At 49.4% G+C, this 25,755-nt stretch overlaps 1 protein-coding gene across 4 annotated transcripts in view; it reads left to right on the plus strand.

Moving 5' to 3' along the window:
* Positions 1–25,755, plus strand: part of SUSD6 (sushi domain containing 6) — a 93,590-nt gene that overhangs the window by 62,441 nt on the left and 5,394 nt on the right. For 3 of the 4 annotated variants that reach the window (XM_020904905.2, XM_020904904.2, XM_020904908.2), the window contains 3 exons: positions 21,245–21,442; positions 22,439–22,577; positions 24,815–25,233. In XM_020904905.2, coding sequence (XP_020760564.1) covers positions 21,245–21,442; positions 22,439–22,577; positions 24,815–25,233 — 756 coding nt within the window. Of the gene's footprint in view, positions 1–2,748; positions 2,830–21,244; positions 21,443–22,438; positions 22,578–24,814; positions 25,234–25,755 lie in introns of those variants that run through there. The other variant, XM_020904909.2, reaches the window with a different exon arrangement.

Genomic DNA, 25,755 nt, shown 5'->3' on the forward strand with positions numbered 1-25,755 from the left:
AGGGAATGTGCCAAACAGACGAATGAAAGCACCCAGTCCCTCACAGATATTGCTCGTTTTGAAAAAAATTAAAAACTGACATTTATTTTAAATTGACTAGCATATTTTAAAAGTGATGCATGAGTTGTATGTATGTGATAATGCTGCCAGCAGAAAGGCCTGCTCAGGGAAGGAATTCTGGATGGTGTGTTTCCCATTTAGCCACACCCAGACTCCTGCTTCCCCTCAGCAGCTTAAAAAAAGAAAATTTTACAAACTCTGGAAATCTGTTAGAGATGCAGATTAGGTAGATTAACTTCTTTTCTGAAAGAGCTCTGTAGTAGGAATCCGCATGGTTCTAGAGAAAGGGGGCTCCCGCATGAAAGCCTGCAGGCCTGTGTGCTTGCTGTGGGAGGTTGGGGTGGGGACCTGAGAAGGGGCTGCAAGTCAGAGACTCTGAGCTTGCAGGAGCCTTCCTCACATCATTATTTTGTCTGAAAGGCTTGACTTGCTTTGACAGCTTGTTTATGGCCCTTTCCTTGGTTCTGAGAATGGCCACTAGGTAGGTTGGGAAAGTGAGAAGCAGAGGGGACGAGTTGTTCCTTGCTTGTGTTGCTGATAAGGGCAAAGCTAGGATTGATCTGTTGCACGCTGCCTCCTGGTTCATGCAAACAGGCCATGTGGGCATGAATTCTCAAGTTCAGGGAGAAGGGGCTTATGCCAAGTTGAGGTCTGAACACACAGTTGCCGGTTACTGGGTATGAAAACATCAGGCCTGTATATGGACATGGGACCTGAGTGGTTTCCTTGGCAGGTGATGCTTTTCTTTCTTCTTCTTTGAAGAGTACTGCTAATGTTGCTGTACTGTTTTGTTGCAGGAAGAGGGACCTCCTTCCAGGGCCCAAAACTGGGCTCTTGTCTAACACTCGGAAATGAATTGTCTGAGGAGACACATGTGCTGACAAAGCAAGAGATTTTATTGGGAAAGGGCACCCGGGTGGAGAGCAGTAGGTAAGGGAACCCAGGAGAACTGCTCTGCTGCATGGCTCGCAGTCTTGGGTTTTATGGTGATGGGATTAGTTACCGGGTGGTCTTTGGCCAATCATTCTAATTCAGAGTCTTTCCTGGTGGCATACGCATCGCTCAGCCAAGATGGATGCTAGCAAAAGGGATTCTGGGAAGTGGACGGACAGGCAGTGTCTCCTCTCGACCTTTCCCAAACTCTTCCAGCTGGTGGTGGCTTATTAGTTCCGTATTCCTTACCAGGATCTCCTGTCATAAAACAACTCATGCAAATGGTTACTATGGTGCCTGGCCAGGGTGGGCGGTTTCAATCAGTGTGCTTCCCCTAACAGTTTGATTAGCAGTTGTTATAAAGATGAAAGATGAGGAGTAGTTCGGTAAGCCTTGCAGATCAAGCAAAATGATGCGAATTTTCTCTTCCTAACCCAGTTTGCTCATGCTCCCTCCCTTGAAATGCAGACACTCTGGAATACGTGAGAAAATAATCCTTATAATCAAACCTAATGTATAAAATACAAAACATACTGACCTCCCCATTAAAAAAAAAGAAGAAGAATGCAGTTATTGCAAAAGCGTTTTACCATCCTCCAAAGGAAATGGCAACCCATTCCAGTATTCTTGCCGGGAAAATTCCATGGACAGAGGAGCCTGGCAGGCTGTAGTCCATGGGGTTGCAAGGAGTCAGACACAACTTAGTGACTAAGCAACTCCTCCAAAAGAGTTACCATAGTTGTTTTGTGTGGTGCGGCTTGTGGGATCTTAGTTCCCTGACTAGGGGTCAAACCTGAGCCCCGTCGGTAAAAGCACCCAGTCCTAACCACTGGACCACCAGAGAATTCCCTGTGCAGTTGATTTTAAGTAGAAGTATCCCTGGTGGGTGTGAAATACTGCATTAGCACCCAGCTTGACAGGGTCACATCTGCTGTTGAAGGGGTCCAGTAAGAGAAGGAGGAAATGGGGAGCTCCCATGGCACCTTGGCAGAATGAAATGAGGCATTAGGTAGGGCCGCCAACTCTGAGGACCGCTGCGCTCTATGTCTGGCCGTGAGGATTTGCCTCCTTCTTCCCCCTGTGGTTTTTCTTTCCTGCTGCTGCACACAGCAGGCTTCTTTGCCAAGGATGAAGAGCCTGGATGTCAAATTCTTTCTCTCTGCCCTTGGCAAGGCAGGCTGTTACATTTGTTTTTTAAAGAAGCCTTTTTGCACTTGGGGAATTTTTTTCTTTTCTCTTATGGGAAATTGCTTCATCATTTCCCAAAAATATACCGCACCTCTTGTTTAAACAGGGTGCCCTTGAAGAGCTTTGGAGCCTGAAGCAGGATGGGGGTGTTGTGAAATCTTTTGTTTGACGCTTTGATGCGAGCTGGAATGCTGGCTGTCCGCAGGCAGAAGTCTCAGGATTTGCCAGGACTGGGTCCAGGAGTGGGGTGTTACGGGGGAGAGACTCCCTGAGATGCAAGAACTGGGGTCTTTTTAAGCATTAAACAGTCCATGTTGTCCGAGGTACCAGCCCTTCGGGACACGGATGCCATCACGTTTTTGTCCAGTGCCTTCAGTGTGCCCAGGCTGGTGACCGTGGATTCGCTATTCTTCTGAGATGCTCACGGTACCCTGGAGAGGCAAGACCAACTCACGCATAGCAACGGTGAACAAACGGTAGTAACTGTGGGTTAAATTTTAGAGGAAGGAAATTCCTGTAGAAGAGAGCACTGAGACCAGGCCTTGCACTGTGGGAGGAGTTTAAGCTGATGGAGGGTAAGAAAGGATGTTGAGAGGGGAAGAAGGAGCTGAGAAGAGCCAGCAGGCTGATCTGAGGTCACGAACATGGGTGAGTTAAGCCCAGTGGTGGGGGTAGCCTAGCGGGACTTGACGTTGGAGAAACAGAACAGACCAAATTGTGGAGAGCCTGGCACATCCAGGAGAAACATTTAGACTTACAGAAAGAAATGGGCAGCCTTTCTCAGATTCTGAGAAGAGAGCAGCAACATTAGGAAAAATGTGGCTTTGGGGAATATTAGCTGACCCCAGAGTAAGCTAGAATATGCCTTCAGGTGGGCAGGAGGAGAACCCCAGTTCCATCCACAGCTCTTGGGAGGAAGTCGTACTTGGGTCCTGGGAGAGAGGGATGGCCTGGTACCCGGCTTCTGTCTTGGTTGAGCGTGATCGCACAGTGCCCGTGGCCTGTGGCCCCCTGTAACTCCCCCTGGCAGGGCACAGCAACTTAGGCCACGAGGTTAGTGCTGGCTGGGTAGGATCAGGTGTTAGGTGCCAGCTCGAGCTAAGCTTTGACCAGGGCCCCTGTGGAGGTGCTGTGCCCATCTGGGCCCTGTGGAGCCAGGCATGAGGTGCAATGGGTTTCACGCTGCTAGTTTGGGGATGGGATTGACCAGGGATGATTGCTCAGATCCAGATGACATGGGTCACCTTGTGCCTAATCAGGAGTCAGGGTGCAGTGTGCAGAATCCTTGCCCATGATGAGTACTGTGCCCTCGACCCATGCCCTCCACCCCTCACAATTGTAAATAAGGACTTTGGGCAGCTTTGGACCATAAATAATACCAAAGAGGATCAGTCAGAAAGTATTCTTCTTAAATTGACTACTAGTAGCTGCTGTTTATAGAAAATGAAAATAGAGAAAGTAAATTATCGTTGAGGGAGATTGCGTCATTGGGGACAAACACATCATCACAAGATCTATTGAGTTCCAATGGAAAGAGGGAAGAGTAAATGATTGCCAAGGGAAGTACTGCCCAGTTTGCCTAAGTCAGGAATGTAGTGACAGTTTCCACACCAGCCGCTGGGCCTGGGCGGGGTCTGCCCCTCCCAGCTGACCCGCCCCAAGCTTCCTGGCACAGAGCATGTATGTCCCGGGCAGGCGTCAGGTTTGGAATCCTGGGAAGTGAGCGGCTTCTCTTTGGGGATCATCCCAGTCTGTCGCCAGGGCAGGATGTAGGCCAGCAGAGACTCGGCTGCCACTGGGGGTTTGGGCCCTGGTGCAGGAGAGGGACAAGGGCTTAGCCTGAAGCCTTGAGACTTCAGTTTTGACCTCATGTTGCTGCTTTTAAAGACCAGTGCTTCCACCCCCTCCCCCCCCGCCCTTTTTCTGTGTGTGAAAACTAAGGCCCCAGACACCCTGTTCAGATTGCTGGTAGATAAATGCTAAAACCTTTCTGGAATCACTTTTTTTTTTTTTAAAGTTGAGTAACGAGTGAAAGTGAAGTCGCTCAGTTGTGTCCAACTCTTTGGGCCAACCCCATGAACTGTAGCCTACCAGGCTCCTCTGTCCATGGGATTTTCCAGGCAATAGTACTGGAGTGGATTGCCATTTCCTTCTCCAGGGGATCTTCCAAACCCAGGGATCGAACCCGGGTCTCCCATATAGCAGACAGACGCTTTACCATCTGAGCCACCAGGGAAGTCCTGAGTAACAAGAGTAGTCGCAAAACAAGGTTTGACTTTAGTGGCCCAGCCCACATTTGCAGAAGGCCCAGCTGCCTTTGGGCTTCCCAGGTGGCACTCGTGGTAAAGAACCCTCTCCTGCTAATCAGGAGACCTAAGAGATGCGGGTTTAATCCCTGGGTTGGTAAGATGCCCTGGAGGGGAGGGCATGGCAACCCATTCCAGTGTTCTTGCCTGGAGAATCCCATGGACAGAGGAACCTGGAGGGCTACAGTCCATAGGGTTGCAAAGAGTCAAACACGACTGAAGCAACTTAACATACACACACAGCTCTCTTTGCTCTTTATTATCTCTGTCCCTCAAGAGGGTTGAGGCTGGCTGGGAAAATTGAGAGGACTGTGTGAGAGGAAGCAGCAGGCCCACAGTTCAGAATCCGTTGCTCTGCAACTTCTCTGCCATCTTGGAGTGTATGGTTTCATTTGGTTTTGCACATGGGCTGCAAGTACAGATAGACCAGCCCCAAAGGACTGCCCACCCACTCGTGTGGAGTCTATGAAGCACATGGATCTCTTTCCTGTAGGCCTAGTTACTCCCAGCAGCTGGGGTGGGGTGGGGAGGGAGAGACTATTGTTCTGCTCACATTATTCCACTGCGAGAAGCACCTGCGAAGACTCAGGATCACCAATTGCACATGTAACAAGCCTTTTCCATCAACAAGGCAGAGAGAATCGGAAACCCAGGATGAGTAACAGGCCTGTGGCGTGTGCCGACTAGCTTAGCTTCCCTTGGTACCATGCAAACCTCTGCGCCTTGGCTGCAGTCCTGGCTTCTTTGTGAAGTGCAGGTGTGTGTGTGTTGCTGAGTGCCAGTGATCCTTAGACACATTCCTCATTCGTATTCAGGTCTTTGGGGCTGGGTTGTGAGGGGCAAAGGAGTCCAAATCGGATACCTCGTGAGGTGGTTCTGAAGCAGTGCTGAGCAGTCAGCTTTTAAATGTTCATCTTAGGAACAACCTGTACTTTGGTACATTGTAAGTTGTCACCCCAGTTGCCTTTTGGGTAGTGAGTTTGGACTTTGGTGCAGCAGCTGAGAAAGAAACCTCATGGCCGGTGGGTCTGGGGTGTGGCTGCCTGCCAGCTTGCAGCACGCTCTGAGCAGCCTCACGGTCTCCATCTATGCAGCCATGTATGTTGCAGCAGTAACTTGGATTTGGGGCCCTTTATTCTCTACGGATGAGTTGAAAATGGGAAAGTGACATTGCTGATGGTATTTATAAGAAGGGCAGGTCTTCTAAAGCTGATAATAATTGAGAAGATTTTGAAACTCAGCATGCCAAGAGCCAGGAACCATTAGTGTCAGTTGAATGTTTGCTGACTCTTAGGTCAGCAGCCCTCCTCAGTGATGAAGAGGAAGAACATAGTTAAAGAGTAGTGTAAAAAAAAAAAAAGCCTGAGTTATGCTATCCAGGAGTATAAAAACCAAAGCATAATTAGGCGTTTTACCATCTTGTTTGGCTTCCTGAGAGCCCATCTCCATTATAATATATAAACCTATCATTTGACTTCGGGGGGCTCTCTGAAGAAATGGGAAGACTGTAACCAGGTTCCCTGTGATCAAGAATTGTGCAAAAAACAAAACCCTGTTGTAAGGGTGCAAGGCCCTTCTGAGGCTGAATCTGTCCCTTGGAACACAGTACATACTGACCCACTCTCAAGGCCTTTCCCCTGGCAGTATACGCATTTATATGCTAATTTCTGTCATCTTTTTTCTATTTAGATACTTTTAACCTATGATTTTAAGCTGTCTGATGGGCTGTATTTATTTAAAAGGCTAGGTTGCTCAAACACTGATGGCTTTCTCTAACTGGGAAAGCCCCAGGTTTGGGGAGGTAAGAGAAGACCAAGCACCAAAAATAAACTAGAAACTAGTGCCTGGACTGTGAACTTTTTTGTATACTCCAGTCTCAGTCCTTGACTTTGTGAGTTTAGAGTTTTATTATATATGTGCTTTAAACAACTAAGTTTTTAAGTAAAAACCACTGACATCCCACACCAGGGTACCATTATAATGGAAAGAGAAAAATCTGTTTAATTATAGCAGTGTTGCGGCCTTCTCCCATGCCTGGCTGGCCAAGGCATAGAGTTGATAAGCATGCAGTGTCTTTCATACTTGCCATTACAACATGTTAATTAAGAGAATTCAGCTGTGGCACCAGCTGGGGATGTCTGGCTTTGTGGAAGATTGCAATTAGATGCTTTATTTTCTATTTTCTTTTTCCCCTTTCAACTTTGGTGGAATGCCTTTGAGTGGGGGCTTTTAGTCTCAGCAGTATAAATACTTTAATGTGCCTAATTATGTAATCATAGACTTACACTCCTCTGTGTACACACACATCATTTTATGGATTTTCATCCCCTTTTCCAGTACATGGGGCATCTCGCCTGCTTTCTGGTTTGGTTGGTATTCTGTGCCGTGGGCACGGGAAGAAGAGGAGGGCCAGAGACAGTTTGGGGTTTTCCTCCGATTATGATCTATCCCTCTGCTCCCTGCCCCCTCCACCCTCCTTTATCTCTCAAATAATTAGCATCTCAATAGTTTCCTAGCAAAGTCAAGGTAATTTAAATGAAATTGGACTTTATAATACTATATCTTTCCATGAATTTGCAAGTGCAGTCTTCCAAAGTGTATAGTTTTATTTTTCTCAGTCCTCAATTCCAGGCAGGCCTAGGGCATGAGCCTGGACATGAGAGCTCAGGCACAATGGAACCCATTGATTTCTGGCATTCAGCTAGCGCGGCGAGGTCCTGTGACCCCAGCTGTTAGACTGGGATCTGGGAGCAGCTGTTTTCCGAGATTCAGTCCTCCAGGGATGGGCCATCTGCTGCCGTGTGAGAGAACCCTGGGAAAGAAATCGACCGCAGGGTATCTCTGTACTCCTTTGCTCTAGTCCCTGCAGTTTTTCCCGGACCCCCTTACCTCGGCACACTTAAGACACATGATGCATCTGCACCAGAGAACTCACATGGTTTCCTATCGGTTCTTCTGCACCCCCAGCTCCACTGAAAACTGGTTGCCAGCATCGGCAGGGAGATTCACATGGCTTCTTCCGCTGGATTAGAAACATAGAGCAGGCTTTTATTTTATTAGTAATAACATTTCCACTTCCTAAAATGCAAAGGAACGTTTGCATTTTAGGAACTGGAAAGATCCTTAAAATCTTGTTATAGGGAAAAAGTACCCAAGATTTTTTCATTCTTCAGATTTGTATTTGGGGCCTTCCTTGATTTTCTAAATTTCCAGCTATCTCCTGCTACACACACACACACACACACACACACACACACACCCCCTCTTCTTGCTCCTCTGCTTATGTCGTTATCTCCCTCTTGCATGTTCTTCCCCCTCCTTTATGCAAGTCACAATCCCCTAGTCATAGTCTTTCATCCCATGTCACAGTCCTATTTACCTCTCGATTTGGAGTTTTGGTATCATTTCTCTCTTCCCCCATTGAATTAACCCTTCTTCAGAACCTCCTAGTGTAGCCCAGATTGATTTCTAACACGTGTCTCCTGTGGTTATTTATTAGACCATAAGCTCCCAGAGGGTATCTTTGCCGCCTTCCCAACCCTCCTTCCCCATTGCCTGCCACAGTGCTGTAGTGCTTAGTTAAAACCTGTTGAAAGAACGGATGGACACATGCAATCCTTAGGTGAATTCTGGGAGATAAGCAGAGTAGATATTACTATTATTGTAACCTACTTGGGGCTCCTCATCTGTACCCTCAAATAGCCTGAAGTCTCCTCAGGGACAGTGAAAGTCACTCAGTTGTGTCTGCCTCTTTGTGACCCTGTGGACTGTAACCTGCCAGGCTCTTCTGTCCATGGAATTCTCCAGGCAAAAATGTTGGACTGGGCAGCCATTCCCTTCTCCAGGGGATCTTCCCAACCCAGGGGTTGAACCCAGGTTTCCCGCATTGCAGGTGGACTCTCTACCGTCCGAGTCGCCATTGCTCTTGAAGTTCTAGCACCAACCTGGCACACTGGTTGGGGCTCATAGCTATGAATTTGTTATACTGAGAAAGCATTCCTATTAGTAGAGTGAAATCCAGAGGGAATAAGAATCAAGGCTTGCAAGTGTTTTTTAACTCTCTTCTGGGTGAAAGTCATTAAGCCATTCTTTGGAAGACAAAAGATTAAAGGATATTTTCTGTTCACCTGTGTGACGTTTGAACACAAGTATCTACTGATGCACAGATGATTGAGGCTGCAACAGGCAGTGTCTTCTGACCAGGAGTCTTGACTGGTCAGTCACAAGTGGCTTATCAGGCTCAGGGGTCCACAGACCTGAGAGAGGCGGGGGAGGCAACAGGAGGGCGGGCCTCAGAGGGACAAATAAAAGCACAGTTGAGACTGTATCCCTGAAGCTCACTAATCTGTTTTGCGTTTGCTCTGTTTAATGATCAAGCGATCTTGACAGTCTGTCAGAGCCAGGCTAATAAATAGTCAGGCTAAAATCAAAGGGGAAGCAGGTCCCAGACATGTGAGAAAGCGCTTGAGGGCAGGGGCCCTGCCATGGATCTCACAGCAGGTCTGATGTGAGTGAATTCACAGGAGGTGATAGAGACTCCGGCCTTCCCTGCTGCCTGGGAGGAGGAAAGGTATCTGCCAGGAGTCCTCTGGCTCCGTCTGGCCCAGAACTTTAGAAAGACCCACAAGCTAAAAGTTCAGTACAGTTCAGTCACTCATTTCTGTCCAACTCTTTGCAACCCCATGGACTGCAGCACACTAGGCCTCCCTGTCCATCACCAATTTCCGGAGCTTGCTCAAACTCATGTCCATCGAGTCAGTGATGCCATCCAACCATCTCATCCTCTGTCATCCCCTTCTCCTCCCACCTTCAATCTTTCCCAGCATCACGGTCTTTTCCAATGAGTCAGTTTTTCGCATCAGGTGGCCAAAGTATTAGAGTTGCAGCTTCAGCATCCATCAGTCCTTCCAATGAATATTCAAGACTGATTGCCTTTAGGATTGATTGGTAACAGAGAAGAATAAAACTCCTCTGGGGAGACTTCTCACCACCCTTGATCAGCTGATGATAGCAGAGGGTGGGAAGTGCAGAGGAAACCAAGAAGGCCGGACAAGCTCCTTTTCCTGTGGTGGCTGTAGTATGAACAGTGTGGTTAAACTGATGAGGCGTTTAAAGAAGAGACTCTCCTTCCTCACGAGATGGAGGAAGACTCTCCAGATGAGTAGATTTTGTAACTTTTGACTCCCATCTTCCCATGGCCGATTGGTCACAGTGTTCCTCATATTTGTTGGCTCAGAGGTGATTAAGGCAATGACTCCTGGCCCTTGCTGCTTCATTCCCCATGCCACGCACCCCCGCATCACCAAAGAACCACCTTGTCTTTTCCCTTTTATATCTCCTAGTCTCGTGGTAGGGTCAGGCCTGACAAAAGCCCCCACAGAATGTGCAGGGCTCACTTTATGGCCGGCCTTCAACCCGTAGTCTGTTATTTACACCTTGTCTGTCACAGCAAGACCCAGTCACATCTCTTTCTTCAGAAAAGATTATTCAGTCCTTTACCCCTCAATTACTGGGTGAGTGTTTTTCCAAGAAGTGTGGCGCTTGCCAGTTGTAGGTCACCCCCATCACTGATTTCTGCCCCCTCAGCTGATTTCTGCCACCCTCTGTAGCTGGAGTTTTCCAGCTACTCCCTTTCATTCTTTGCAGTTGTGTGGGCCTGGGTAAGCAGCAGTGGCTTATTGAGCACCCGGCATAAGCAAGGCGCTGCCTGACTCCCTGTTCAGAGGTAGGTGGCAGAGGCAGTATATTCTGGGCCTTGGCAGAGCTGCCCTGGTGAGCCTGTGTGTTCTAGGCGGCGGGCAAAAGGGCAGCCCTCTGTCCCCATGTAGCCCCCACCCCCGTGCTGCACTTGGTGGCAGCCTTCCTGTCGTGTACCCCGTGGAAGGCGTGTGTTCCCAGCTGAAAACGCCCCATGCCCTCTGCCACCTGCAGCTCTGGGCTCCGTGCTCCTTAAATAGCGCCATTGTTTGTAATGCTCAGACATTACTAAAGGAAACCGTCTTGCCTTTCCCCCCACCTCTGTGGAAAAATGTGGCCCCACTTGAGATATGAGCTGAGTTCTCTGGGCACAGGTAAACTCACCAGTCCACATTCTTCTCCAAACAGGAATTACTGCAACTTTTCGTCAGATGGACCCCACCCCCATGCCACACTTTTGTAGGTCTTGGGGTAGCTTTTTCTGGTCGCATCTGTAGTCAAGGAACTGGAGAAAGGCATGCCAGAGTTTGAATCCAGACTCTGCCACCAGGTGGCTTTGCAACCTCAGGCCACTACTCAGTTGCTCAGAGCATCACTGTCTTCATCCGAACAAATTGAGTATGACACCACTTCCCTCATAGGATGGAAGAGTTAAATGGTAACTTTAAAGTGCCTCGCATAGCGCCTGGTGATAAATGTTAATTCTCTTCATCACTTCTACCCTGTTGGACAGCAGAGATCTTTAAGTTTGTTTTAAATTTAAATTTATGTTTCTCAAAGGTCTATTGTGTGTGCCTGACACTGGACTTGGCATCAGGGATTTCCATCAGGTGGTAGAACTAGGAATGAAACCACAAGTCTGAGCTTTGTACCTGAGAGTCCAGCCCTATCATAAACTCCTAGCCAGACTCCGAAGTCAGTTATCACTTGCTCATCAGTTCTCCTTCTGAGGTTGGTCAGTGCCTTAAGCAGCTGACTGGGGCCTTCCTGCAGAGGACCAGCCTGCCTCCTCCTAGAGGTGGGGAATTCTGAGGGTGAGAGCAGACACTTGGGCAGCTTCTTAAATGATAGGATGAAGGAGATGAGACCAGGAGGTGGGGATCGCTGATGAGAAAAAATAAACATGTCTTCCCGTAAGCCGGTACTGCTCTCAGGGGAGTGCAGTGTCGTTTAGCGCACGTGGCATGGCCTGGCTCCTTAGCTCTGCTGACACCCACCCTCCTGGGGCGGGGGCGGCGGGAGACTGTGGGCGCTGCTCTCTCAAGTCACTGCAGTGGGTGGGACGGCTTTTGATACTGTGAGGCCCAGGCCTGGAGCAGCGGCAGGAGGGTGGTCGTCCCGCCTGCTCGTCTCTTCGCAGCCCTACAGTGTTGGGTGGGCTGAGGGTGTAGCCCCAGGTGGCGCCATGTCTCCAAGTCCCTGAGCTGTGAGAAAAGGGGTGAAAGGGTAACAGGCCATAGGGAGGCCGTTAATCTTCGCTGCTGACTCAGAGGCTAAAGTGTCTGCCTGCAGTGCTGGAGGCCGGGGTTCAATTCCCGGGTCAGGAAGATGCCCCAGAGAAGGAAACGGCAACCCACTCTAGTGCTCTTGCCTGGAAGATTCCGCGGACGGAGGAGCCTGGTAGGCTATAGTCCATGGGATCACAAAGAGTCGGACACGACTGAGCAGCTTCACTTCTCTGTCAGCCAAGAGCAGCTAAAGCTCTGCCGAGAACATAAGTGGGGCAGGGGGCTCGCATGTCCCTGAGCTGGAAGAGGGGCGCCGGGCAAGCCAGAGTGTTCACCCTGCTCTGCTCACTGCCTGTCCCTCTCCAGATATCCAGAAGTTTCTAAAGCAATCCTTTTTCTTTGCCGGAGTCTTAGCCCTGCCCTATTCCAAAAACCAGAGGTAAGAAATTAGTTTACATTTATACAAATGAGTTTACATTTACAAATCACATTTACAATGTGAATAATAAATGTACAGAATTTTAAGAAAGTGCCTACTATGTGCCAGGCATGATGCAAGGCACTTTCAGGTACACAGTTTCATCCGTCCCCTTAAGCACTTCCCGAAGGTGAGTATTAGCTGTTAGGGAGTAAGGCTCAGGCGAGGGCAGGCCCCCAAGTCAAGCCCTGATTCACCATCAGACCACGCTGTGACCCTGCATGGCCCTGATTCTGGTGGCTGGGAGTATATTTTCACAGGGAGTGCCAATTTAGAGAACGTGAGATGTACCATGCCGAGGGAGTCTCTTTGCTAGAAACCATGCGGCTCAGATTAGGATGGAGCCCAAGATCTTTTAACTGAGATCACACACCTGGCCTCAGAACTTAATGAAGCAGCACAGGTTCGTGACGTCTGATTGCAGAAAGAATTCAATAAGAGACAGAGTGATAGGTAAGAAGTAGCTTTATTTACAAAGAAACACAATCCACAGACAAAGAGTGTGGGCCATCTCAGAAAGCAAGACTCCGAAATATGGTGTGGTTATACTTTTTATGGATTGGGTAATATCATAGGCTAATAAGTGGGAGGGTTATTCCAACTGTCTTGGGGAAGAGGGCAGGGATTTCCAGGAACTGGGCCACCACCCACTTTTCGACTTTTTATGGTTGGCCTCAGAACTGTCGTGGCCCCAGTAGGTGTGTCACTTAGCTAATGCATTACAGTGAGTGTATAAAGAGGCTCAAAGTCTCCTGGAAGTTTCATGTTCCACCATCTTGGAACTTGTTGGTTCTAACCAGTTTTTTGTCATGTCCTACGACTTTGTCATTCTAAAAATTGTGCCCTGCCTGCCCCTTTCCCTCCTGTTTCAGCTCCTGATTAATCTCAAATCAGAAACCATGTGACCCTTTGCATTTAAAAAGACAGTGCCTTGAAATGTGGGCAAAATTTTGTAGGTGAAGTCAGTTTTTGCCAGTTTCTGTACCAAGATCTGAGAATACAAAAAGCAGAACAAATGCTTGCCCTACAGCTTGGGTATGTGGGTGGGTTAGTGGAGAGATGGGGATGGACCGACCTGTGAGAAAATAATTACAGAGACAACAATACAGCCAGTGATTTATGGGGAGGCGTGAAGATGTTTGGAGAAAACAGAGGAGGGGTAATAGAGCTGCTGTTTATTGAACGCTTGGTGTGTGACAGGCTCTTTACTGGGTCCTTGACCTGCATGATTGTGATAAATCTGCACAGCAGCCATGAGGTACACACCTTTACTATCCCCCTCTTACAGGTGAGGGAACTGAGGAATAGGAAGACCTGCCCGAGCCCACACGGTGGGGACCTGTCCTAACTCACCTGGCTGCTCACTGTAGGCCAGGGGGTAAGCTCTGCCCCGTGCTGCTTAGTTCTCTTTGGGATGGTGTCCTGGGGCAGGCGACCTGGGAACTGAGTCTTGAAAGATGGGTGGGGTTCCAGCTGACACTGTGTACTTTCAGGTCAGGGTTTCTAGGCCAAGGAGCAGTACTTCTTCTTTCAGAATGACTTTGATGGCCGCTGTCAGACGACAGGAGGTTTCATGTTTGGGGCAAAGTGCCATAAAGAGAATGTTCTTCCTTCTTGTTGGCTCTGACCTGCTGGCTGGCATGTCCCCTCTGCTGTGAGGTGGGGGGAGTGAGGGACAGCCTCTGAAGTTGGACCTGCTTATGAGCCTGTTAGTCCCCTGGAGTGGGGCTTGGGCCGGGCCCCTCTGAGAGGGCAGCCTGAGCCATGGTGGCTTCTGCCGCTGCTCACCCACCCTCGCTCTGGGGCCACACCCTGGGAAAGGCTGGAGCGCCCACAGCTGGCCCTCCCCTGCGTGTGGGAAGTTCTCATGAGAAAAGGGATCCTGGCTGGACAATGGGCTTCCTGTCTGACCGCTGGGAAGGTTTGTCTCAGAGGAGAGGAAGGTTGCAAATGGCATGAGAAATTGTCTCTTCCCTCTCGCTGCATGCAGCCTGTTTTAGACTTGTGACTGTTCAACAAGAGGGTCAGGAAGGCAGAGAGCTGGGGAAAGCGATGGGCAGAAGCAGCCCCTCGTTCTGCCCCTCGTTCTCTCTGGAGCAACCAACCTCCTCTGGCCTGGTTCTCGCCCCCACTGTGCGCCCGAGGTGGGACTCTGCCCTGACATGGCTGCGGGCGCTTCTGCACAGACGGGATGCTTCTCCTGGAACCTCCCACACAGTGCTCAGTTCAGAACTGGAGTGGCTGCGGGACTAACAGGAGAGGAATCTCGGGTCGGTGAGGCTGGCCATCCCCCCAACTTGACGCAGGTTTGCAGATGGCAGACAAGACCTCAGACGCCTTCTGGTTTAGCGCCTTCACGTATGGAAATTGAGGCCGGGTGAGACCAGTGTCCACAGGCAGCACCCAGATGGTCTTTGTCACTGGGCTCCCCTCCCGTGGCTCACTTCCTAAGGTGGACTATGAGAGGAGAAGCTGGGCGCAGAGTCCTTGTCACTGCCCAGTGCCGTGGAGTGGAAGCCAGCCTTCCTGGGTTCAGATCTTTACTCGCTGGGTGTCTATGACCAAGTTTCTTAACCTCTCTCACTCCATTTGCTCATCTATGTAATGTTGTAACAATATGTTTCTTATAGGGTTTTTGTGAAGTTTGAATGTGTTAAGACATGTAAAGTGCTTAGATCGATACTTGGCATATAGTAGGTGGTCAGTGAATAGGAGCTGTTATTACTGAGATTTCTAAGGGAGGCCTTAGAAGAAACCTTTATATCACAGTGAGATGTGGTGACCCACCCACTACCACCACCCCCACCCCAGCCCCTTGCTTGTCTGTAACACCCAGTTCCAACTTCCTTGAGAGGCTTTCTTGAGGAAAATCACCTCCCCGTTGAACTAGCGAGCTCACACCTTTCCCAGAGCAGCGAGAAGTTCCAGAGGCCCAGGCCTAGTCCATCGGGAGATGGACTGGTACCCTTGCCTCCTCTGCAGGTCTGCCTGGGCTTCTTGGTCAAGCCTGCAGCTCAGGAGCCAAATGCCTGTTGAGTCATTTAGAGATGAGCGGCTCGGAGGAAATTACTCAACTCAGCTAAGGCTCATTGTTTTTAATCGGCAAAATGGAAAAAAATATTAAACCTCATTGTTTTTAATCTGTAAAATGGAAAAAAATATAGTACCTGCTTCGTGTAAAGAGAGAGCTCAGAAGAGTGCCTGGCACAGGTAATAATGCTTTTTGCAGTAATTATTATTTTCCTAGTCTTACATCCAAAAAGAAATTTGCACATTTGAATGCCTCCCCCCCCCCCCCCCATTTTTGCCTTGCTTTTTCTCTGGCTCTCTCTGTTCCTAACAAAGCCTTGAGGGCTAGAAATAGAAATTAAACCTTCATGTATCAAGAAAGGGTTTTGAAAGCAAGCACGTAAACAGTGCTTTAAAGAACAACCTGAAGGGACCCTGAGTGCTCCATGGCGTCTTCATCTGCTGTTTACCCTCCTGTCTCACACCTAGTGGTGTGGTCTGAACCCTTCCTTCTGTTCCCAGACCCCATCATCTGTGCCATCAGTACAGTGGCCACTAACCTCAAGTGACTGTTGAGAACTTGAAATGCGATTTGTCTGACCTGAAATGTGCCATAAGTGTAGAAAAAAATATTATCAAATATCTCATTAATAAATTTTTATATTATGTGTTGATATCAGACATGTATTTTGCATATATTGGTTAAGTAAAATATATCATTAAGATTATGTGACTAATAAAATCTAAAATCACCTCTGTGGCCGCATCGTATTTCTGGGGGACAGTACTGTGCTCGGTGTGTGCTTCCCTTCCATTCCTTCCTCCCCTTTCTATTTTTTTGCACCTGCTGCTTTTTGCCTGGGCCCTCACCTTCCTCTGGTTGCCAGCGGTTCTCAGGTGAATCCTCTGGTTGCCAGCAGTTCTCAGATGAACAGAAAAGATGTCCCTGCTCACATCCAGGGCAATAGAAGAGCTCACCTTTGAACACTTTGCTTCTTTAACTTACATGAGAGTTAGTCATGCATGTCTGTGTCCTGTCGACGGTAGCCCTTCTGAGGGTTTGGTCCCGTCACGCTTAGCTCTGTGGCTCTGCTACAGCGTCTTATGAGGAGAGGCGCTCTGATTGTTTGATGAAGTTACGGCCACATAGGAGCACGTGTGATGCCGCCTCAGCTGTGTCCCCTGTGACCACAGCTGCTGTGCTGATGTGCTGGGTTTGGGGGAACCACTTTCTTCTCCTCTGAATTCCCAGGAAGGTTTTCTCTGGCCATCCTTTCTTTCAGCACCTTCACTAAGCACCTAGTTCTCTGTGCCCAGTTGTGTTCTAAATGCCACTACACTGGTTTTAGTGTAAAACGACATTATTTCAAACCTGCGGGTAGACACCAACAGTTTCTTAAGCCCAGGCACTTAAAGCCGGAAAGAATTGGACACGACTGAAGCGACGGCGCACACGCAGTATGTGAGGGAGTTGGGGGGTGTTTCGTGTTTTTTTGGGGTATAGGTGCTTCACAGTGTTGTGTTTCTGCTCTACGGTGAGGTGAGTCAACTATAAGTATACACATGTCCCCACTTTTAAATTTCCTTCCCGCTTAGGTCACTGCAGAGCGGTAAGGAGCGTTCCCTGTGCCATGCGGCGGGTTCTCGTCATCTGTTTCATACATGTTCATGTGTGGGAGGCCAGGGTTTTCCTGATGTCTGATGTTGGATGGAAGTCTTTTCTGTTGAGTCTTTTTAACTGCTCTAGGTATTTGCATTCTACTTCCTGGCAACCCACTCCAGTATTCTTGCCTGGAGAATCCCATGAACGGAGGAGCCTGGTAGGCTAAAGTCCACGGGGTCGCAAAGAGTCTGAGCGACTTCACTTCACTCACTTCCCTTCCTCAAGCTGATCTTCACCCTCCCTACTCTCCACACCTCATTTTAAAAGGGGCTCAGTGTGTTAAACTGGACACTTTGACTCCAAGGCCATTCCTGGAGCTTGTTTTGATTCGTTTGTTATGGAATCTTAGAATTTGTTTTGTCTCTGATTCCTCTCTTCCTCTTAAAAGTCTGGTCCCCAGAACAGCAGAAGAAAATCACATTATCTGAGGGCTGGTTGGGGGTTCTTATTGGTTTCTGCTCTTGGTTTAGGCTCAGGGGTGGGAGTACCAGCCAGATCACTCTGCCTCCCCACCTTCTGCTCCCTCCCCATCTGGTCTGACATCTCCTGCTTCATGGCAGCTGTGCCCTGGGCACTCCACAGGCCCCCTGAAGAATTACCTCGCTGCTTTCTGTGCTCATGGGAGGCCAAAAAAACGTGGCTGTAAGAGATAATGGGAAGCAGAGAAGGAAGCTAAAGGGAGCTAATTGATTGTTTTTTTTTTTTCTGTAAAATTTCCATCTTCTGACTTTCTCCCTCTTCTTTTTAAAATTATGCAACTTTGCCAAATCAGATGAGTTCATTGTCTTCTTGGGGCTAAGAACAGATCTTGAAACTCCCTCTGCGGACCTGGGGCTGTCAGAGAGAGCAAGCCTGATGCACAGATTAAGTCAGCCTCTTGCCCAGAACAGTGGCTCCTGGAAGCCACTGAGTGATTTATTTGCTCCTCCTTATGTTCTTCCCGGTCCTTTGATGCTCAAGCGTCGCTGAGGGTCCTCTCCCAATGCCTGCTCCTTGCCAAGACTCTCCCACTCTGCTTTCTGATTGGGCAGGAGGGCCGTATTTTTTCCTTACGTTCTCGGCATCTTAAAACAATAATTCCTTTTTTTGATTTTTCCTTCTGAGACCTCCTTATTTCTTTCTTTGACTTGGGGCAGTCCCTTTGTGATGCTGAGTCTGCTGTACCCTAGTTTGTTTCTTTTGTATGATCCTCATAGAACTTTTTAAGCCAGTTTATTTCCCCACGTGAGGGTTGCTCTCCTGCTGACCTTCTCCAGAGGTTTTCTCCTCCTCTGTTCGTCTTCCATCAGAGTCAGCTCCTCTTGTGGTTTCAGCCATTGAATATGGTGTGAACACCTTCTGTTGCTGCCAAGGCCCCTCTGCAAGATGGTTTCTTCACAATATTATTGCTGCCACTACTACTATCATCATTATTTATTTATTTGGACAAATTTTCTTATGCAGTCAAGCTAACCTAGGCTACTCCATGTTCTCTGGGCTTAATCTACACTTTGCTACTTTGGAGCATTTGATTCAAGCCACCACCACCTTTCCTGCTGAAATCAAGCCCCATTGAAAATGCCGCTTCCTCCAGGAGCCATTCCTGGCCTTCCCCATACAAGGTTGATCTCTCCGCTCTGAACTCCCCCTCTTGCAGCGCTAATCCCTTTCTTTGACATGTATAGGGTAAAATCTGTGTGGAGTATCTCTGGGGAGAAGCAGTGAGTGACTGGGAAAGAGGGCTTACTTTTCTGTGCTCACCCTCTTACTTTTTTTTCCAGGTATATATTTCCTATGATTATTTTTTCCTATTATTATTTTTTTCCCATCTGAAGGTATTATCTACATAACAAAGACCCAGTCTGTTAAACTTGAGAAGAAAATATTGGAGAGTACGTTTAGAAGAGTGTCCTAAACATACTCTCCAAAATGTGTCACGACATAAAACTCAGAAGCCATGGAGAAAAAAGCTTTTAAAAGACACGTGTGGACTTACTTGTCATACCCCTGTTTGGCTCCAAGTAACCGAAGTGCTTGGGCTTCCCTGACGGCTCAGTGGCAAAGAATCCGCCTGCAGTGCAGGAGATGCAGGTTTGACCCCTGGGTTGGGAAGGTCCCCTGGAGGAGGGCATGGCAACCCACTCCACTATTCTTACCTGGAGAATCCCATGGACAGAGGAGCCAGGTGGGCTACAGTCCACAGGGTCGCAGAGTCAGACACGACTGAGCAGCTGAGCACACAGGCACCTGAAGTGCTTGTTATCTTTTCATCCCTTTTCAGAGCATATCTCAGCGATCCCTACCCAGTCATCAGTAAATATTAGGTTAATCGAAATGAATTGTAAGTGGCATCTTTGTAGACCTCACTTTTTGTACTGATATAATGAGTGCCAGGTGATGTCCAGGGCCCTCTCAGGGATTCCATGACGATGTGGGCTTTATGGGCAGAAGTGCCCAGCAGAGCCGGAATGACTTGAGAATCATCAGCCCTTCCCCTGCGACTGTCCTCCCCCGCACACAACCTGTGTGAGTCCTGCCTGCTTTTGGGAGCTGCTGTGGGATGCTCAGCATTAATTACACTGAGGAAATGAACCAATTAGACACAATCTGGAGAGAACCAGGCGATCTCTGGCAGGCTTGTTGCCCTGAACAAAAGAGGGAGAGTGTTACAAGGTAAAGCAGTTTGCTGAGCTTCCTTTGGAAATCCAGCTGGCCAGCTCTTTGAACGACTTGGCCAGAGTTTAGAGAGGCACCAGGAGAGGTGATGCCTGTCTCTCCCTCGTGTTCTAGGCTTTGGGCGAGGTGGGTGACGTGGGAAGAGTCTAGAGATGACAGTGTGTCCTTGGAGGGCGCTGAGTGGGCTTATTTGGGTTCTCCTAGTAGTTTCAGAGAGGACGTTCAGACTTCTCTGATACCTGTGGACCTACCTCATTATTTTAATAGGTTAAGTAATGGAGTCTTTTCTCCAAATCTCAGTGATAAGTAGCCTGAGGGCAGGGAACCATCATCTCTTTTTACTTCATATCACCCCCCCCCCCCCTCCTGACTGGCAGTCATCTTACATAAGAGCAGTTTGCAGGCTGAAGGAAAGTGGTATTTGGTTGAGAGAGTGGTGGGCAGTCCCATGAAGGGAAAGTACCTTATCTCAGACAGTCAGAAACTCTGGGTCTATTAGAGGAAGTGAAAACCAGAAACCCAGCAGTTTTTATTTTCATATTGACATCCTTGTCATATCTTGATGGGGACAGGGTATTTGTCAGCAAAATCTAAAGTCCTTTGGAGACTTTCATCTTTCCTGTGTTAGTAAGGCTTGGGCTAAGCTGAAGTTTGTGAGTGCCTGGCCACCTGCCAGCGTATCTTCTTCCAAACAATGGTCCCTGAGTGCTCCTGTTGTCCCCTTCCTATTTTTTCGAGGCACACCCCTCAATCTACTGCCTGGGTACTTCGGTTCTGCAGTGCCCATCCAGGTGCTTCACGTCCTCCCCAGGCCTTGGAATCGGAGGCCGCCTTCTCCCTGTGCTGCTCCAGGGAGCTTGTCACCACAGCTTGTCTCCATCCGAGTTCCCCCCGCACTTAGGTACCGTTTGCCATCTCCCTTGTTCAGAGGGGAGGTAGCCTTGACATACACAGTCCTTAAAGGCCCCCTCACTCCTGGGGTGGAAGCAGTGTCTGCTGGTGGGAAGAGCACAGGTTTGAATCAAGAGACCCAGCTGTGTTCCCCGGTCTGCCCTTGACTCTCTGCCTCACACTTGGCTCAGTCATTTAACTTTTGTGGACCAGTGTCCTCATTGTCAAAGGGGAGGCATGATAACTACTTCACAGAGTTGTCAGAACAAATAAATAAGATAGGAGATGAATGAAGGTGCTTTTAAAACTGAGCAGACCTACCTCAATGGAAAATACAGGCTTTACTGTGGGATGGAGTCGAGTGATGCCAGCGACCATGCAGGTCAGGGAATGCGTGGTGCAGGGGGATTGGGAAGCCTCCCAGGAAACGCATCAGAAATCCCCTCTGGAGCCAAGAAGGCACGTTTTATCACACAAAGGAGTCCTTTCTGATCCTGATCTGGAAACAAGGCTAACATTTCCCTCGTGCAGGTTACTGGTGTTTTACCACCTGTCACTTGGTTTTGTTGTGTTCCAGTAGGTTTTATTAAAACCATATTACACACTAGGTCTCTGTGAATCTGGCTTGGTCAGAGTCTACTGTTGAGTGAAGGATGCGGTTCTCTGCAGGCAGTAGGGAGGGGGAAGGCGAGGGGATGTGGTGTTGGCAGCCCAGCTTCCCCTGTTGCCAGGGCACCTCCCTCTGTCCTTGGTAACCTGAGCTTCCAGCATTGGGCAGCAGCCTTTCCAAGGGGCTGGCACTCTGCTCCTGGGGGGTTTCCTGCCGAGGCCTTCAGCACTGCCCCTCTCTGTGTTGCTGACAGTGCTCCCGCTGGAAAACCTCACCACGGTACCTCCTCTCTCTCCATCTCTGCAGTGTGTTCCCTGCCGCCGGAGCCAGAGAATGGTGGCTACATCTGCCACCCCCGGCCCTGCAGAGACCCCCTGAACTCCGGCAGCGTCATTGAGTACCTGTGTGCCGAAGGCTACATGTTGAAGGGTGACTACAAATACCTGACGTGTAAGAATGGCGAGTGGAAACCAGCCATGGAGATCAGCTGCCGTCTCAACGAGGGTCAGTTTGGCAGGCGAAAGTGGGGTACTTCCTGCTGGGCTCCTTCTTCCCTTCCAGCTCCCGGGAAGTGGCGCGCACTTGCTCCAGAGGGCCCTGTGCTGTGGGGGGCAGCGTGGCCCCTCTGACGCCCGGCAGCCTCCCTTCCTTTGCGGTTTCACGTCTCAGTTAGACATTTGGACTGCTGATGTGTGTCCCGCGGCATTTCAGCCGAGCCACTGAGGCATCTGCTGTGCTATGCAGAGTCCCTTTGATGCCCTAGCCCAGTGCTGGTGACCTCTGACCGTGTTCTGCTAACACACGGGCACAATGTGAGCACCTTCTGTAGTGCCTCTGGTATATTATTTTTCCCTGAATGGAAGGGCTCTGTTTTGTTACGGAGCCGCGGTCCAGCTGGACAGAAGCGCGCTCCCCCTCAGCCTCCTCCCGTCGTACATGACATGAGGTCCAGCCTCCTGGGGAAAGTGTGTGTCATGCAGCCATCTCTGGGCTTCTCACTCCAGTTTCAGGACAGTGACACCCTGGATAAGGGTGGGGACCAGCTTTAGATATACAGCTAAAGATGCAGGACCTTAGAACAGAGGGTTATTACAACCCTGTTTTTATAAAATTTCCTGCCACATGGGTGGAACTTTAGATGGTGGAAAGATGTGTGCATTTGAATGGTTCATGTCTTTCAACCTGCTGTTGAGGACAGGATCAGCTGGGGTTTATAAAGGTAAGATCTCTAGGGGTAAGTGAATTTAGGTGTTAGATGGTCCTCAGCGGTCCAAGGTGAAGGGAATTTTAGTTTCAGGAACACAATAGGGAAATGTCCATTTTCCTTGACATAAAAGCCACTCTGCACCGTTGCTCCAAAGGCTACCCTGGCCATACCTAGCATGTCTCATGTCACATGCTAGCGTGACACCATGCAGGGGGCCTTTGAAGATCAGCCATGAGGCTCACGTTCCTTGTGTCTGGGTACAAAACACTGCTGATGATGGCTTGTTTCCGTAGACAAAGACACCCACACGTCGCTCGGGGTCCCCACGCTGTCCATCGTGGCTTCCACTGCCAGCTCCGTGGCACTCATTCTCCTCCTCGTGGTGCTGTTTGTGCTGCTGCAGCCAAAGCTGAAGTCTTTCCATCACAGCCGGTGAGCCCAGTGGCGGTGGCAGCAGGCGTCACTTGGGGGGGCCGGCCCTGGACTGGCAGAAGGGTGCTGGTGGGTCTGCTGGTCTCTGCTGGTCCGTGTGTGCCCAGGGAAAGGGGAGGGCCCTGCGTGTGTTAAACTTCCAGGTGTACCAGGGAGTGTGCTTTTGCTTTGCATCCGTCATCGTAATCCTCACAGGATCATTGCCGATTAGGAAACTGAGGCTCAGAGAGGGTCATCCCTCTAGGTCAGGCCCCCCTCCACCCCTGGCCTCTGGGCCACAGACCAGTAGCTTCTGTCCGGTCAGTGGCAGTGTTAGATTAGAGATAAGGTGCACAGTAAAAGTAATGCACTTGAATCTTCCCCAAACCACCCCCTAACACACCCCTGTCTGTGGAAAATTATCTTCTGCGACATCAGTTTCTGGTGCCAAAAAGGTTGGGTACCACTGCTCTAGGTGAGATTTAAACCCCAGTCTGTCCCACTCTAGTGCCATGTTACTTCTGCTATGTCAGTGGTTCTCACATGTGATCCCCGCAGCAGCAGCATCACCTGGGACCCTGTTAGGAATGCACATTCTCAGGCCCCACCCAGACTGACAGAATGAGAGGCTCTGCCTTTCGTCAGCACTCCAAACGATTCTGAGGCAAGCCGCTGCCCTGTCTCCTGGGTCCCCACTCCTGGATGCACAGAGAGGCTCCAGTGGGGAACTAAAAACAAGTGCCAGCACCTGGGCCTCAATCCCCAAATTGATTTGGTTTGGGGCAGGAGTCTGTGTATAAAAGTGATTCAGAAAAAAGGTATTTGCACGGCTAAATCTCCCAAACATAATGTTGAGTAAAATACAAAACCAGACACACCTATTCACACACAAACAGACACGTTTATTATCTATCTCATTCATAAAAGGTCACAGAATTTCAAAACTAAACGATGTTGGAGAATTCATGCTTAGGCATTAAAGTTACTAAAATAAAATTCAAAGGAATGATTTTAATGTAAGTTAGGATGGTGGTTACTTTTGGTGGTGAGGTGATAGGAATGGTCATGGGGTGCTGGGGCTTGGGTGCTGGCAGGGTTCTATTTCTTGACCCAGATAGAGGTTACACACTAGCATTATTGTTGTTTAGTTGCTCAGTCATTACTGACTCTTTGCAACCCCCTGGACCACCAGGCTCCTCTGTCCATGGGATTTTCCAGGCAAGATTTCTGGAGTGATTTACCATTTCCTTCTCCAGGGGATCTTCCTGACCTAGGGATCGAATCCGCTTCTCTGCGTCTCCTACATCGCAAGCAGATTCTTTCCTGCTGAGCCACTGGGGAAGCCCATACACTAGCATCACCTTTGGAATACGTCAGCTGTACGTTTTTCTGTGTTTGTCAGACATTGGTGTTATAATCCACAGGTTTTTTTTTTTAAGTTTACAAAATTTAAAAAATAAAAGGCAAGTAAAGTGCCTTGAGTCAAAAGAACAGAATTCTTCCTTCAGTTTTTGAGTCCAGTGTCCCACTTCAAGATCACGGTGTTTCTTTGCCTTCTCCTCTTTTTCAAAGGAGCTCTATGGAGATGTAATTTGCTTCCCTGGTGGCCCAGCAGTGAAGAATCCGCCTGCCAATGCAGGAGACGCGGATTCAGTCCCTGGGTTAAGAGCCTGGAGAAGGAAATGGCAGCCCACTCCAGTGTTCTTGCCTGGGACATCCCATGGACAGAGGAGACTGGTGGGCTCCTGTCCATGGGGTGGCAGGAGGGTCGGGCATGACTTAGCAACTGAACAGCAACGAATTTACATGCCATACAGTGTACTCACTGGCAGTGTACAGGCAGGGCATGTTCACAGGACATGCAGCCACCGCTCTCCCACTTGCTGGCTTAGCTGTGCTGAACCAGTGGCTATGTTTCTGAGTCTCGAGCTTCCTAGTTTTTACACAGGACCAGAGGGCCAGGTACCTGTGTACCTAGAGGTTAGTAACATAGTCTCTGGAAGCAGGTGGAATGGATGCACATCCTAGCTTCCTCCCTTACCAGCTGTGTGCCTGGGCAGGTTACTTAACTCCTTGGAGCCTCATCCGCCTTCTTGGTGAAGGACCCAGGTGAGGATGCCAGGGGATGAATTGTATAAAGCCCTTAGTGCCATACCTGGTACACAGTAAGCCCTCAGAAATGTTTGGTGTTGTTTATCGTGATACCCACTTGTGTGTGTATTCTGATTCTTCCTTTGTCCTTTCCTTCTGCGGTGCAGGCGTGACCAGGGAGTGTCCGGAGACCAGGTCTCCATCATGGTGGACGGAGTCCAGGTTGCGCTCCCGTCATATGAGGAGGCTGTATACGGCAGTTCTGGTCACTGCGTGCCGCCCGCGGACCCCAGAGTGCAGATTGTGCTGTCAGAAGGGTCTGGGCCCAGTGGGAGAAGCGGGCCGAGGGAGCCGCACCTGCAGGACCAGGGGGCCTGTTCTTCTGCAGGCAGCGAGGAAGAAGCCCCTGGCCAGTCTGGACTGTGTGAAGCCTGGGGCTCTCGGGGCTCAGAGACTGTGCTGGTGCACCAGGCAACCACCTCTTCCTGGGTGGCCGGCTCAGGGAACAGCCGAGCGGCACACAAAGAAGCCCCGGATTCGGAGAACAGTGACATCCAGAGCCTCACGTCAGAGGACTACACGGATGGTGGGTGGGCTGCCTGACCCTCAGTTACTACCTGCCCGGGGCCCTTGCTGGGAGTGAGGAGAGTCTGTGAGCCTTCCTGATAATCCGTGTGCTTGGGGGCAAAGAAAGATAAAACCTAGGGGATTATCTTACAAAATAGGATTTTACCCTAGGTGGGCCTTTGGGTTCTGTATTGGGAGACTTTTCGCTGTTGTCTGAATCTTAATAGGTTTGGAGTCTCTGCAACTATTCATGGCCTCAGGGAAATGCTGAATCAAAGGGTAGACAGCCAGTTGGTGGTGGAAGTGGGGCCTGTCCTCTGGTTATAATTTCCTGAAAGGACAGGAATGACAAGGAGGTGTGGGGTCTTCGGAAAACTGGAGCCTCTCCCCCAGAGCATTCAGCTGCTTCATTTTAAACAGGAGTATGTCTGCTCCTGTGCTGTTCGGTTTTCTTGCACTACCTCAGTCAGACCTCACGGTGATCCTGAGAAGTAGGTATTTTTACCAACCCCATTTTACAGATAGGGAAGCTGAGGCTCCA

Source organism: Odocoileus virginianus, chromosome 6 (genome assembly GCF_023699985.2).
Source record: "Odocoileus virginianus isolate 20LAN1187 ecotype Illinois chromosome 6, Ovbor_1.2, whole genome shotgun sequence".
Classification (NCBI taxonomy): Eukaryota; Metazoa; Chordata; class Mammalia; order Artiodactyla; family Cervidae; genus Odocoileus; species Odocoileus virginianus.